At 44.9% G+C, this 13,101-nt stretch overlaps 1 protein-coding gene across 1 annotated transcript; it reads left to right on the top strand.

Moving 5' to 3' along the window:
• The first annotated feature begins 1,182 nt into the window (after positions 1 to 1,182).
• On the top strand, positions 1,183 to 10,722 carry ARL2 (ADP ribosylation factor like GTPase 2). Its single transcript, XM_066582945.1, has 5 exons — positions 1,183 to 1,307; positions 3,111 to 3,221; positions 5,334 to 5,496; positions 6,651 to 6,731; positions 10,152 to 10,722. Exons 1-5 carry the CDS (start codon positions 1,243 to 1,245, stop codon positions 10,284 to 10,286), a joined length of 555 nt encoding a protein of 184 aa, XP_066439042.1. The 5' UTR covers positions 1,183 to 1,242; the 3' UTR covers positions 10,287 to 10,722.
• The last annotated feature ends 2,379 nt before the right edge of the window (positions 10,723 to 13,101 follow it).

Below are 13,101 nucleotides of genomic sequence, written 5' to 3'. Positions count from 1 at the left end.
AATAGCGTCAAAAAGAGTTCAATAAAGTTTATTTTAAGGAAAAAAAATCCAGTTTTAGGGCTTTTACCCACTAGCGTTTTTTTTCGCAGTGATTTCGCTGCGTTTTTTTCCCAAATGTCAGTGGAACTTTCTAGCGCAAACTTTTTGTGTGATAGGATTTTAACATTAGAAAGTCCCATTGACATTTGGGGGGGAAAAAACGCAGCAAAATCGCAGCGAGAAAAAAAAAAAACCGCTAGTGGGTAAAAGCCCTAAAAAATACACATTTTTCCCATTTTTTAAAAAATAGATAAGATACCAAAAAAAAACCCCAAAACAACCCATCCCAGATTTGACTGCATTCATAACGACCCAAACAATGATATTATTTCGCTATTTAGCGCACACGATGAACGCCGTAAAAACAATTTTAAAAAGTGACGCCAGAATTGCTATTTTTCTTTTGTTCACCTCCCTAAAATCGCAATAAAAAAGTCACATGTACCTCAAAATGGTACTAATAAAAACTTCTCCCGCAAAGAAAAAATTGTCACAGAGCTCCGCTACCGGAAAACGAACAGTGTCCCGGGTTTGGGGCAGATTCACTTGATTTTATTTAAATACGTCTTTTTATTGTGCAAAAGTAGTAAAAAAATAAAAAATCTCTATAACTTGGTATCGCAGTAATCGTGCCGATGCGGATAAGAAACTCATCGTGTTACTTTTACCGAACGGTCAACGCCATAAAAACAAAACCTAAAAACAATGGCGGAATTTTGGATGTTTTTCTCCATCTCCTTTCAATAAAATGTAATAAAAGTTCCACAACACATTACACGTACCCCAGAGTGCTGCCATTACAGTATATAACTCATCCCACAAAAAACAACCTCCATACGGCGATGTCAGCGCGTTACGGCACCTGCAATGCCATGATGAAAACAGCTTGGCCCTTTAAGGCACAAAATGGTCTGGTCACTAAAGGGTTAAGGGTCACTCAGTGTGAACATTCAGTCTGAGCCCTGCAGTATGTATAGTGCACATAGCAGGAGGGGCCCACTGAGGGATCTGTGACAGACGACCGCTCTGTGGCAGTGACAGGAAGCCTCTGAGCAGTAGTTTGTGGGAGACGCCTCAGTAAGCTCACACAGCCGCTTCTGTTCTTCTCCCTCCATAGATAAGCCCCTCCTCTGCTGGTCATGTGACCTGACGTCATCAGGACTGCCAGTAGTCTATCCCTTGTGCTCAGGACTTCCTGGTAAGATGGGGCTGCTCACCATCCTGAAGAAGATGAAGCAGAAGGAGCGGGAGGTGCGGCTGCTCATGCTGTATCCTGTGTACGGGGGTCCCCTCCGCTTAAATAGGGGGCAGCGGCGTCCTCAGCGGGAGGGGCTGCTAGTAGATTATACGTTTCTCATTAATCTACACGGTTAGGGCGCAAGAAGCGCATTACATTCACGCGCTATCCGCCATAAGTGCCAGGCTTCAACAGACGCATAGGACATGCCTGCACTGCGCTGCAAGAGAAAAATCGCTGGTGTATATATTACCCCGTCTAAAATAACGCGTTCTCCGCCAGTATGAGTCGGGCGCGCATCTCGCAGCGCACGGATCGCACACGTGACAACCGTCGGTTTAATTGCAGCTTTATGTAATTGCTATATGGGATCATAAACCTTAGTAAGGGCTCCTTCCCACAGGGGGCAATTACACAAATCTGCAGAGAATAAAACCCATTGATTTCAATAAGTTAGTTCAAATTTTCGTATTCTGCGTATGCATTTCCGTCGCAGCATGCTCTACTTTTCTGCGCACGGAGATCCATAATTCCACTGGAAAAAGAACTCCTCATTAGACGAATTGGCCGTTTCAAGCCGTGCGTCTTTGATTGCCGCACGCAAATGCTTGTCTTGTGGACGCAAGGGTACAGTAAAATATGCCAGTAGGCACGCAAAAAAGCATGTTTCATTCTGCGAATACGTTGGCCGAGGCACACACAAATGCGCATGCGCTCACGCACAGGAGTCCTACGGCCGCCCTCACACAGCCTGCATCTTGCAGTATGTAGCGCGGCGGTTCGAACGCTGTATAACGACCCTATTGATTTCAGTGGAGCTTCACTGACTACTTTCTAACGCCGCGATTCTTGAACGCTGTCTGCTCTATTTTTGTATGTTTTATCGCCTTTTAACACATCTCCTCACCCATCGCAATAATGGGGTGCGTTAAAAAACATTATCAAACGCTGTAGAACGCAGTTTCGGATGCCTGTGTGGGAGCGGCCTTACAAGGGGATGACTGCCGGCGGGTATCGGTGGGGTGATTGTATTATAGGCGTGGGATTTACATTGTAGTTTAACGGGTGCCCATGGTGAAATATACCCAATACTCCAATCTCCTGTCCCCTGCTGTGCCCAGCGCCACCGCTCCTGGTCTGCCGACCGCAGCAGCCTGTATGCGGGACGTGACCGGCCGCTGCAGCCAATGACGTCTCATTGATCAATCACTGAGCTCTGTTATTGGCTGCAGCGGCCTGTAAACATGACATCAGAGGGGAGACCGGAGCGGCGGTGCTGGATACAGCGGGGAGCCAGGAGGGGTCAGGATAAGGGTCCTCTTAGATGAGATGGTTGTCGGGCACGTAAGGGCCACAATCGTCCCAGTGAAGTGCGCCGGGGATCCCTTCCAGCTGCCCGCCTGAGGCTTCCGGTTGCCATGGGAACCTAGTAGTACTTTGCGATCGCATTGCCAAGATCAGAGGTTTCCCCACCACTGGCTGTTAGAGCAGGAGCCTGGCTGTCAGTAAGCAGCCAAGCCACTGCCTAAGTCAACTGCACACGACCGAATTTGAATTGCGGAATCCGCCATCGTCAGCTGTGAAAGCAGGGTTGTCAGCCGCGATCAAAGCTGGATTCCACTGCGGGCTCCCGGACGCAAATCTGACCCGTCCGTGTGCAACCAGCCATAAACGGATGGTCAGTAAAAAGGCGTATTGCGGCCTCTAATGGGTAAAACGCCTCTGACAACCCGTTAACGATGGCGTGAGACGATATTGGGAAGTTGGATGGGAACGTTTCTCCCTTATGTAGTTGTCTGTACTTTTCCGTTCTCATCCCTTAACTCCTCACTAGAGGTCTAGATAACGCCGGCAAGACGACCATCCTGAAGAAATTCAATGGGGAAGACATAAACACCATTTCACCAACTCTGGGATTCAACATCAAGACTCTGGAGCACAGAGGGTAACGTACGGGGTGGGGTGGGGGTGGGGCTCTCCATATCATATGTTTTGTTGTACGTCTTCGGGGGTCTTTCCAAAGCGGCATCCGTCACCCATAGGCTTCCTATATATATATTCACTCAGTATAGTTCTTTCTCTTGCTGGATGCCTCTCCATGGAATGTCACAGCAGAATGCTTTTCCATACAGCAAAAAAAGGTGCAGTAACATACAGCACGCCGATAGAAACCCCAAAGGACATTCTTTTGGCCTCCGTTAGTTAAATAGCGCCCTGTGGGTATGCGTTGCGTCGAGCGCTTTCCCAGCACGTAGGCCGATTTCACTCTACCTTTTGCAGTGTCGTTCTGCCAGAAGTGGGACCCATGACCAGTACGGCTTTAGATGTCAGAAGATAAGGGCCCGTTCACATGGGTGTACTTTTTTTTTATCCGTACTTTTTACGGACAGCATACAACACCGTTGTATTCAGATATGGGTTTTTTTGCGCACATTAAAAAAAACTTGCATGTTCTATTTTTTTTTTATCCTTTTTTATGGACCATAATCGCCCTTTAGGACTCATTCAGACAGGCCTTTGCAATTTCTGTCTGTGAAAAATGCGCGGTTAACATTGCACGTCTATGTGCGTTTATGATGCTTGCGCCCGTATTGCATCTGTATTCACTGCGTTTTTCATGTGCAAAGAGAAGGTCCGGCTGAAAATTTTTTCCCCACTGTCTCCTGGCAACATGCTTAAAAACGCAGCAAATAGGTATTTTGCTGTGTTTTTACGTGCTCCCATTGACTTTAGTAGGTGATTTCGGTATGTGAATATCGACGAAAATGGGGCATACTTAGTTTTTTTTTTGTTTTTTTTTGTGGTCTTGTTTTTTTAACGCATGTAAAATATGCACCCTTTAGGGATAAGTCCTAAAAATGGTGATTTTTTTTATGGTCCAGGAAAAAATAGAACATGTTGTGGTTTTTTTTAATGTGCGCAAAAAAATGCTATGCCAGTAAAAAGTACTGACAAAAAAATACACCCATGCGAATGGGCCATTATCCTCTGACATGTATATCAGTGCACATCAATGGTGTCGTGCGCTGCCTGCAATACGTCTATAAAAAAAAAAGGTAAAAAAAACCGGATGTAACATAGACAGAAAATCCGTGCATGAAGATGGGATCACATAAAACGCAACAAATATGCAATTACATGCTACATAAAGATCGCAGCATTTTCTATCTTGGCATGTACTGCATGCATGGCAGTCGGCAGCACTCACACCACGTTATTGCATTTGTGCTGAGCGCCACACGACTTTGCCCTTAACTATTAGAAAACCTTTGACATGTTCTAATACCCTATCAAGTTTTGGTCAGTGGAGATCTGGATGCGGAGACCACCACTGATCACCAAAACGTAGGGGAGGAAGCGCTCGCTATTTGGCTGCTTTCAGCTTTGTGCGGGTCAGTAGGAAGTCTGTGAGATCGTACACCACCCGTGCTTGCATGAATGCTTCTGCCCCCTTGTTCTAGTGACCAGTGAGGGTCTCTGCAGCCGGACTACCACCAATAAAAGTTTCATGAAAGTTATGGCCAACATGCCCCAATGTTTTTCCAGATCATGCATCTAGGGCTCCTGTCCACGGGCGAATTTTCACTGCGTTTCATAGCGATTCTCCATTCGCGTTCAGCAAATTGCAGCATGGTGTGAATTGCCACGATTTTCCGCGGTGAGCCTGTCTGGCCCCCTGCACACGGGAGGAAATTCCGCAGCGGGATTTCCCGCAGAATTTCCGCCTGTGGAAGCTGCCATAGGATTGCATTAAAAAACGCAATCCTAGGCAGACGGCTGCGATTTGACCGCGTGAAAATACACGCGAAAAACAAATCGCGACATGCTCTATTTCTGTGCGGGTCTCGCAGAGGCCTGCACAGAAATATCTCTCCTGGCGCCCTGGCTCCGCTCTGCGCATGCGCCTGCTGGGCGGCAGCCGGCACATCAAAGAGCCGGAGCCGTGGGAGAAGTGAGCACCGCACTGGTCCCTGCAGGGGCGCGGGTCGGGTCCCGCTGCGAGAATTCTTGCTTTATTCCCAGCTTATCTTGGTGCTTTATGTATAATTTCATGTAGGTTCAAACTGAATATGTGGGATGTTGGAGGCCAGAAGTCCTTGCGCTCATACTGGAGGAATTACTTTGAGAGCACAGATGGACTGATCTGGGTTGTAGACAGCGCCGATCGCGCTCGCTTACAAGACTGCGCTCAAGAACTATCCGGGCTCCTATTGGAAGAGGTAGGAACATGTGTACAGTCTGTTTTTCCTGTATATCTACTTTCCTCTTCCTTTTTTTTTCCAAACCCTTTAAAGACCACGGGATTTTACCCATTTGTTGGCTTTACGGACTTATTTTTTTTGTGTTTTTTGCCTTCAGCTACTAAAATTATTTTTGCTGCTTTTTTACTGGCACATATAGGGCTATTTTATTTTTATCTTTTTAGTTTTATTAGGAAAATAAAACTAAAACAAATAATATGTATATAAACCACTAGAATTTTTTCTTTAAATTTAGTATATTTATGCTAAACTAAAATACAGATTAAAGGGCACATATGGCGACGGTTCAGGTTGGAGTCAGTGGTGGGACGGTTTTTATTTTTATATATATATTTTATAAAATGTATTCTGTAATTTTTTTTACTTATTTTTTGTAACTATATATGTTTTTTTTTAAACATCTATGTCCTCCATGACGTCATAGAAGACCTCAGGAGGGCATTTGCCTTATCTGTTTTTTGGGGGTTTTTTAAAAATCTTTTTGTTTTTAAATTTTCCATGGTAACTGCAGCATCCATAGAAGCTCCAGTTACAGTGAAAAACATCCTACTATGGTGAGAATAGTCCTATCTGAGCTGATCAGGGGTCCGCTAAGACCCTGTAGCTCTGCCTTGCCAGTTGGCAACCGGCGGACATGGGTCGATTAGCAGAAGCAGCACTTCTGCTTTCTCTATTCTCTGCATAGTGCTCATTAAGCGCTATGTATCTTGCAAGACAAAAAAAACAGAACAGGTTAAAAACTGCTTTTCGCCTTCTCCTCCAGGTCCTTGGCTGTGACAACAGCTGAGGACCTGACTAGCTTCTGCTACATTGCAGGAGCTTTAATCCCGCAATATTTTTTGCTATTGGCCAGGATTAAATCCCAAGACCAAGCCGTGTAAATTTACGGCGTTTGGTCCTTATCAGGTTAAAGAAGAAAATCCAAACTAGGTTATTAAGGAACTGCTATTTATGCAATTATTCAACATACAAGGAAGATAATTTTATGATGGAGCAGGGACTACTTGGGATATTGAGATTTCATATGATGTCTTGGTCTACAAAAATGGGATGCAATATTAGCCATGTTCTGCTAGGATGATGGTTACAATCATGTCTCCTTCTTTGTTCAGAGGCTGGCCGGAGCAACATTAATAGTATTTGCCAATAAACAAGATATACCTGGTGCGCTGTCCAAAGATACAATCCGAGAGGTGGGTTCTTCCTGACATTTCACACTTCTGTCATGTGACTTGTAGAGTTCTGATGTTCACGAGAGTATTGGCCCAAAAAATGGACCCCAAAAACATTTATCACTTATTCCCTGAGACCTCCAGGATTCATGAGAATGCCGCACCCCAAGGAGAATGGAGCAGCGTTGCACATGAGTGACCACCTCTCCTTTCTTCAAGAGCTAGGAGATGCGCTCAACTATCTCTGTAAGTCAAAGTAAATGGATTGATGGTCACACATGTACACCGCCGCCGCTTTATTCTCCCTGAGGCCTCGGGGTTGTGCAAGTCTCATGATACCTGATGGTCCCAGCATTTGGACCCCAGCAATTATACATTTATTACCTATCCTGGGGTAGGTGATAAATGTTTTTGGTGGGATAATGTCTTTAATATATGTGACACGTGTCTTGTAAGCAATCTGGAATAACTACCTTTGAGCAATTCTTGACCAAAAAGTGTTAAAGGGAAATACCATTGATTACGAGGTGGCCAGGATGACAGATGACCGCTGTCAGGGTGGTTGAAGGCAGTGGGGGTCCCAATGTAAGGTAGTTGTGGGTCCCAGATGTGAGATACGACATATCCATACCTGTGGATATGCAATAAAAGTCTGAAATGGGAATGCCCTTTAAAAGTACATACGCATTTAAGCAGGGGCGTACCTAAAGGCTCAGGAGCCTGGATGCAAAGATTCACCTCGGGACCTCCCCCCTGGGCCTCCACCCCACACTCCCCTGTACCCATACCTAGATCGTGCTGCATACATGATCTGCCCCTTGGTGTAATCTTTCCAAACATGACGCATTTCCTGCACTACATGAAAATTTGTTTGTAACCCTGCAGGCCACTCTCACACACATCGCTATTAGCGGGGTGTCCCGAGCGCCATACCAACCGCGGTACAACACTCCCATTGATTTTAATGAGGTTACTCAAACCTGCGCTCGAACGCAGTGTTCCTAACGCCGCAATTTTCAAGAGCTGTCTGTTCTATTTTTGTGGTTTTTAACACACCTCATCACAATGATGGGGTGCATTAAAAAACGCTGTCACCTGTGTTCAAAAACGCAGCTCGCAATTCCAGTAAAAATGCCACAATTTCAAGCTGCGTTTTCTGAACACAGGTGTGAGAGCGGCCTTAGGCCTCATGTCCACGGGGAAAATAAAATTTAAAGTCTGCGGTGGATCACCCGCATGCGTGATCCGCACCTAAAATTTCCCATTAAAATTCATTGACCACCCGCGGGTAGATAAATAGCCGCGGATGGTATTTTAAAGGAATTTAAAAATTTCATGCGCGTGAAAAAAAACGCGACATGCTCCATTTAAGCGCGGATCACGTGTGCGGGAGCTCCTAGTGCTCATAGCTCAATTGATCTCCGGCATGCAAAAAAAAAGGAATTTAAGCTCATCCGCAGCAGAAATCCGCCTTACATATCTGCAGCGGACCTGATTTTCCCCATGGACATGAGGCCTTACAGGCCTCATGTCCACGGGGTTAAAATCTGCAGCGTTATTCCCGCACGCGGATCCGCGCCCCATAGGGATGCATTGGACATCCGCAGGTAGTTAAATACCTGCGGATGTCATTTTTCCCTTCAGGCGCGGATCCGCGTGCAGGGAAAAATCCGGACATGCTTCATTTTAGTGCGGGTCTCCCGCAACAGGTGAGTTGCAGGGGGGAGAGAGGGAGAGAGAGATCTCCCCGCCGGCCCCCAAATCTTTAGAGACGAGCGGGGAGATACTCGGCTGAGGCACTACTCGCTCGAGTAATGTGCCTTAGCAAGTATACTCGCTCATCTCTAATTAGGATCCTTTTTTGTCACTCAGACTTCTGTTGGAAGGTCTTACGTGACGCGCTATATACATCAATACAGTGATCCCTTGCTATATTGCGGTTCAATGATTGCGGCTCCAGTGCATCGCGGATTTTACTTAAACCGTATATAATTCTGTTTTCGCTGAGTTTTTCGCTATATCGTGAAATTTTTGTGGTACATACAGGAAATACAGGACGCCACTAGCGAGACTGTACACGGCACACTATTGGTTGATGGAATGTGTTCTGTATCGGGCGCTGATTGGCTCACTGATCGTAGCATCAGTCTGTTTGTTCACTTTTGCGATGCTTGGCAGTTTACTTGGCAAATTCATTTGTGTAAATATAACGCCGCTACTTCGTTGATTTTCACGTATCGCTGGGGTCTCTGGAACGTAACCCCCGCGATAGATGAGGGATCACTGTATTTTTTTTTCAGTTTAGGGCTCAAGCTAAGACCTTACTTGTGACTTGTACTAAGGAAGTACCATTTCACGTATGATGTCTTGGCGTTATGTTGGGAAATGTCATGTTCCTTTCTGTAAATCCTCCTTTATATTCATCCACTCCCCAAGTCCTGCGGTGTCCGCTGGTGAAGATCACGCTGGGCACGAAGATATGACACTTCTCTGACTGACATGCCCATGCTATTTCTAATCATTGTTTAAAGGGTCAAGCATTGATTTGCAGGAATGCTTCCATCCAATATGTGGCACTGCAGAGCTATTGTTCCTTCTTCCTTATTTGAATATTACCCAGAGGAGCATGGATGGCCTTATAAGTCTCCTCACTCACCTTCTTAGTGATGTTACCCCTCCCAATCCCATGGACTTCTATGGGATGGCGCACGCGCATCACTCATAGCTTCTTGCCTAGTATTATCTTCACTGGCGGGAACTGTGGAGTGGGTGAGTATAAAAACTACATCCCCTGATGACCCCGTCACCTTCAGGATGTGACTAAGTACCCTTTAGTCTCTCATAGGTGCTGTCCTGGGTGTAAGGGAAACAACAAGATTACTTACCGGTAATTCGTTTACCTTGATCTCCCCTACTGCTGAGTTTTTAAGTAAAAAATAAAAGTTTAGGTGTAAACATAAAATGGAAATAGTCCATGGATCGTTCTACAGACTGAGGTGAAGGGTGTTCTGCCTTTAAAGAAATATAGGAGGCTCCTAGAGGCGAGATGGTCTCTCATGGGCTTGTGGGAAAACTGATTAACCCTTTCCAATCCACTGTCTGACCTCTAAAGACATTATGATTTAAGGCTGTACAGCTCTGATGTTGGAAGACGTCCGTCGGGGTTCTCTTACTTTATATTGCCAGCCTTTCTGCTGTCGGAGCCTATCCAACGTGTCACCTCATGCAGTACTGACTTTAGCCAGCAGATAGCGCCGTTGTATAACAGCAGAAAAAGAGTAAGCCCCCTAGGAAAACCAGGATACAAATTGGATTGGAAAGGGTTAATGGTAAGTAATCTTATTGTTTTTCCACGGAGACCAAAATAGTATCTTACTGCTACGTCTTGATGTAAGAGATACCTCTGTGCGTTAATATTTTGCTGTCTGTATCTTTTTGTAGGCCCTGGAGTTGGATAACATCAAGACGCATCATTGGTGCATACAAGGATGTAGTGCAGTGACCGGAGAAAACCTCCTTCTAGGGATAGACTGGTTACTGGATGATATCTCATCTCGTATTTTTACAGCAGACTAAATAATACAAAGAAAATGGAAAACGTCTATTTATTTATTTTTTATTAAGCTGATACAGCGCTAACGCATTCCTGGCAGTCTGATGTAATGAAAGAATGGGAATACGAAGAGAGTCATTACTCACACGACTAGTCACAACTTTGGCCTCAATACCTGTTAGCTGGTGCCCACCAATACCAGTGGGACAAGGCTAACGCTTCTTTTTTTTTTTTTACCTGAAAGTGTGCCTAGGAAGAGCTTGTCATAAATGGAGTGTGCCAAGGAGATTCCCCCTACTTATTACATCCTCTGTGGGCACTGACAGGATGGAGGTTGTTACAACTAACATTAACTAATTTCATAAACTTAATACATTGTTGGGCAGAAAAAAAAAAATATTTTCTAAAAGTACTTGCAATTTAATGTTCTGGTTTATTAAAATCCACCGGTGCATCTTATTTGTGATGTCGCTTCTCTATATAGACGGCGAGATGTAATTATGGCACACATTGTATTGAACTAAGCCAATGGAGCCCCATTGTGTCAGTCAGGCCGAAGGCACGCGGCCATAATATAAACTGTGCAATTGGCATCAGACAGCCCATGAACACACCGCTGTGTGCTGCCCAATCCACACGGACCCTTTGCATGTTCTATTTCCATTTGTGAAAACTAACAAGCATTGGACATCCTGTGTGTTTTTGTTTAAGTGCACCATTGGTTCATCTGAATAATTGTCCATGTGAATAGCCTCGTAGCCTATGATGGGATCATTTGCTGTCGGTGGTATACACATATAGCACAACACCCGAAGAGATGACAGTGTTCCTTCTGGCCTTACAGTACAGAATCACTCTTACAACATCTTCTGATAGGTTATTAAATCCGGTAATATATAGTTATCCTCTATGGATTGGTTAGGGGATGGCTAGCTGATCAATAGGAATCTGACCACTAATCATCAGAATGGGGGTTCCATGTGCTCTCCCTAAGGAGAAAAGATAGCGTTTCTGACCTATGTGCCCATGAGAAACTGGCAAATGTATTGATTGGCAATACACATACTTGGCCACTGCTCTATTCTTTTCAATGGGAGCGCCGGAGATGGCAGAGTTCAAGTGTTTTAACTTGACTGTTTTTGGTGCTCCCATTTAAAAGAATGCCATAGTGGCTGAGCATGCACACTGCTGCTCCATTTATTTTGCCAGTCTTTTGGGGAAGACTCCTGTTCTGATGATTGGATACAGCAGTCAACCGCCAATTGATCAGCTAGTAGTAGGCAACTTTATCTTATTGGAGTACCCCTTTAAATTTTATTGTCTCTTTAAGGTAAGACCACATAACAATGCGGCATTTGCATTGAAAAAACCTTTGTGCACCCCTGCTGTAGACTCATTCAGAGATTGAACCCTTTCAGACCTTATGTTAGTCTTCAGAAGAGTTTCTGCAAAGAGAGTAAGAAGCCCTAGTTATGAGTTTTGAATGGGCGTGTATTGCATCTAACTGATTGTGAGTCTGAAAATTGGGATATATGCCCGTTAACCGCTTAAGGACTAGGTTATGTTTTTTTTTCTTTCATTTTTGGTTTTTCTCCCCACTTTCAAAAAAATCATAACTCCCCTTTTTTTTTTCTTCCATTGTCGTAGCTGTTTCAGGACTTGCTTTTGGGGAAGGGGGGAGGGGTGATGAGTTGTATTTTTTCGATGGTACTATTTAATGTACTGAAAAACACATGAAAAAATTTGAGTGGGGTGAAATGGAAAAAACTGCAATTCCGCCATCTTTGGCGGATCTTGCTTTTAGGCTTTATTCAAATGAGCGTATATTGGCCGCCGTTTTCAGGACTGGCCAATATAAGCTACCATCTGGTACATTGGATTCCAATGCATCACATCAGATGGGCGTATTCCCGCGGCGTAAAAGTGCCCGACCGGCCAATATAGTGCCGGGTGCTTTTACGCCGGCCAGGAAAGATATTCCTGGAACTATCTTTCTGGCTGGAATACGTCGGCCGCTGCATAGACTCCTATGGGAGCCTATGACAGCAGCCGGAGAAGGGAGGGAGCTAAACTGTCTCCCCGCCCGACGGGCTTGGCATATATGCGCCAGCCTCGGGCCATCTGAACGGGCGCACAAACGTTAGATTTGTGCGCTCCGTTCAAGCTTTTTACATCGCTGGTGGGCGAATGTAAAAACGCAGACGCCCGTGTAAATATGTCCTTATGTAAAAACTATGGCAAAAATGACCCTAACTTTATTCTGTGGGCCAGTACGATTACAACAATACCAAATTTAAATTTTAGTTTCTTCAGGGGGGGAAGGGGGGGGGGGATTTTTATTTTATTTTTTTATTTTAAGGAGTGTACTGTAGTTTAGGGCTTATTTACACGAGCGTATATCGGCAGGCGTTTTCACGGCTGGCCGATATACGCTTCCATCTAAGCAGTTCCTCCACTCCGGCCTTTGCAATGGGTGGGGCTAAGCTCAGCTCTGTCCCACCCACTCACTCCCATTGCTGGCTATGGACAAGGGGATGGGCAAGAGGTTAGCAAACCGCTCGGAGAGGGGGAGGGAGGCAGAGCACCGCTGAGGGAAGGGGGGAACTGCTTAGATGGAAGCGTATATCGGCCAGACGTGAAAACGCTTGCTGATATACGCTTGTGTAAATAAGCACTTATATTGTTACTATTTTGGTCTTCATGTGACTTTTTGCTTTTTATTATATTATTTTTCTTAGAGATACGGTGACCAAAATAGTGCAGCTCTGGCGCATTTTATTTTATTTTTCTGACTACGTTCACAATGTGAGATTAATAATGCGCTACCCTAATCAGACT

This window comes from Eleutherodactylus coqui, chromosome 11, assembly GCF_035609145.1.
Source record: "Eleutherodactylus coqui strain aEleCoq1 chromosome 11, aEleCoq1.hap1, whole genome shotgun sequence".
In the NCBI taxonomy this organism is placed as follows: domain Eukaryota; kingdom Metazoa; phylum Chordata; class Amphibia; order Anura; family Eleutherodactylidae; genus Eleutherodactylus; species Eleutherodactylus coqui.
The sequence above is the reverse complement of the archived record's forward strand: the minus strand, read 5'-3'. Positions and strand labels throughout refer to the sequence as shown.

Excerpts from the sequence above, each read along its gene's own strand:
- ARL2 (XM_066582945.1), top strand. The coding sequence starts at position 1,243 with ATGGGGCTGCTCACCATCCTGAAGAAGATGAAGCAGAAGGAGCGGGAG. Across the intron at positions 1,308-3,110 it reads GAGGTGCGGCTGCTCATGCT|AGGTCTAGATAACGCCGGCA; the intron begins GTATCCTGTGTA and ends ACTCCTCACTAG. Across the intron at positions 3,222-5,333 it reads AAGACTCTGGAGCACAGAGG|GTTCAAACTGAATATGTGGG; the intron begins GTAACGTACGGG and ends AATTTCATGTAG.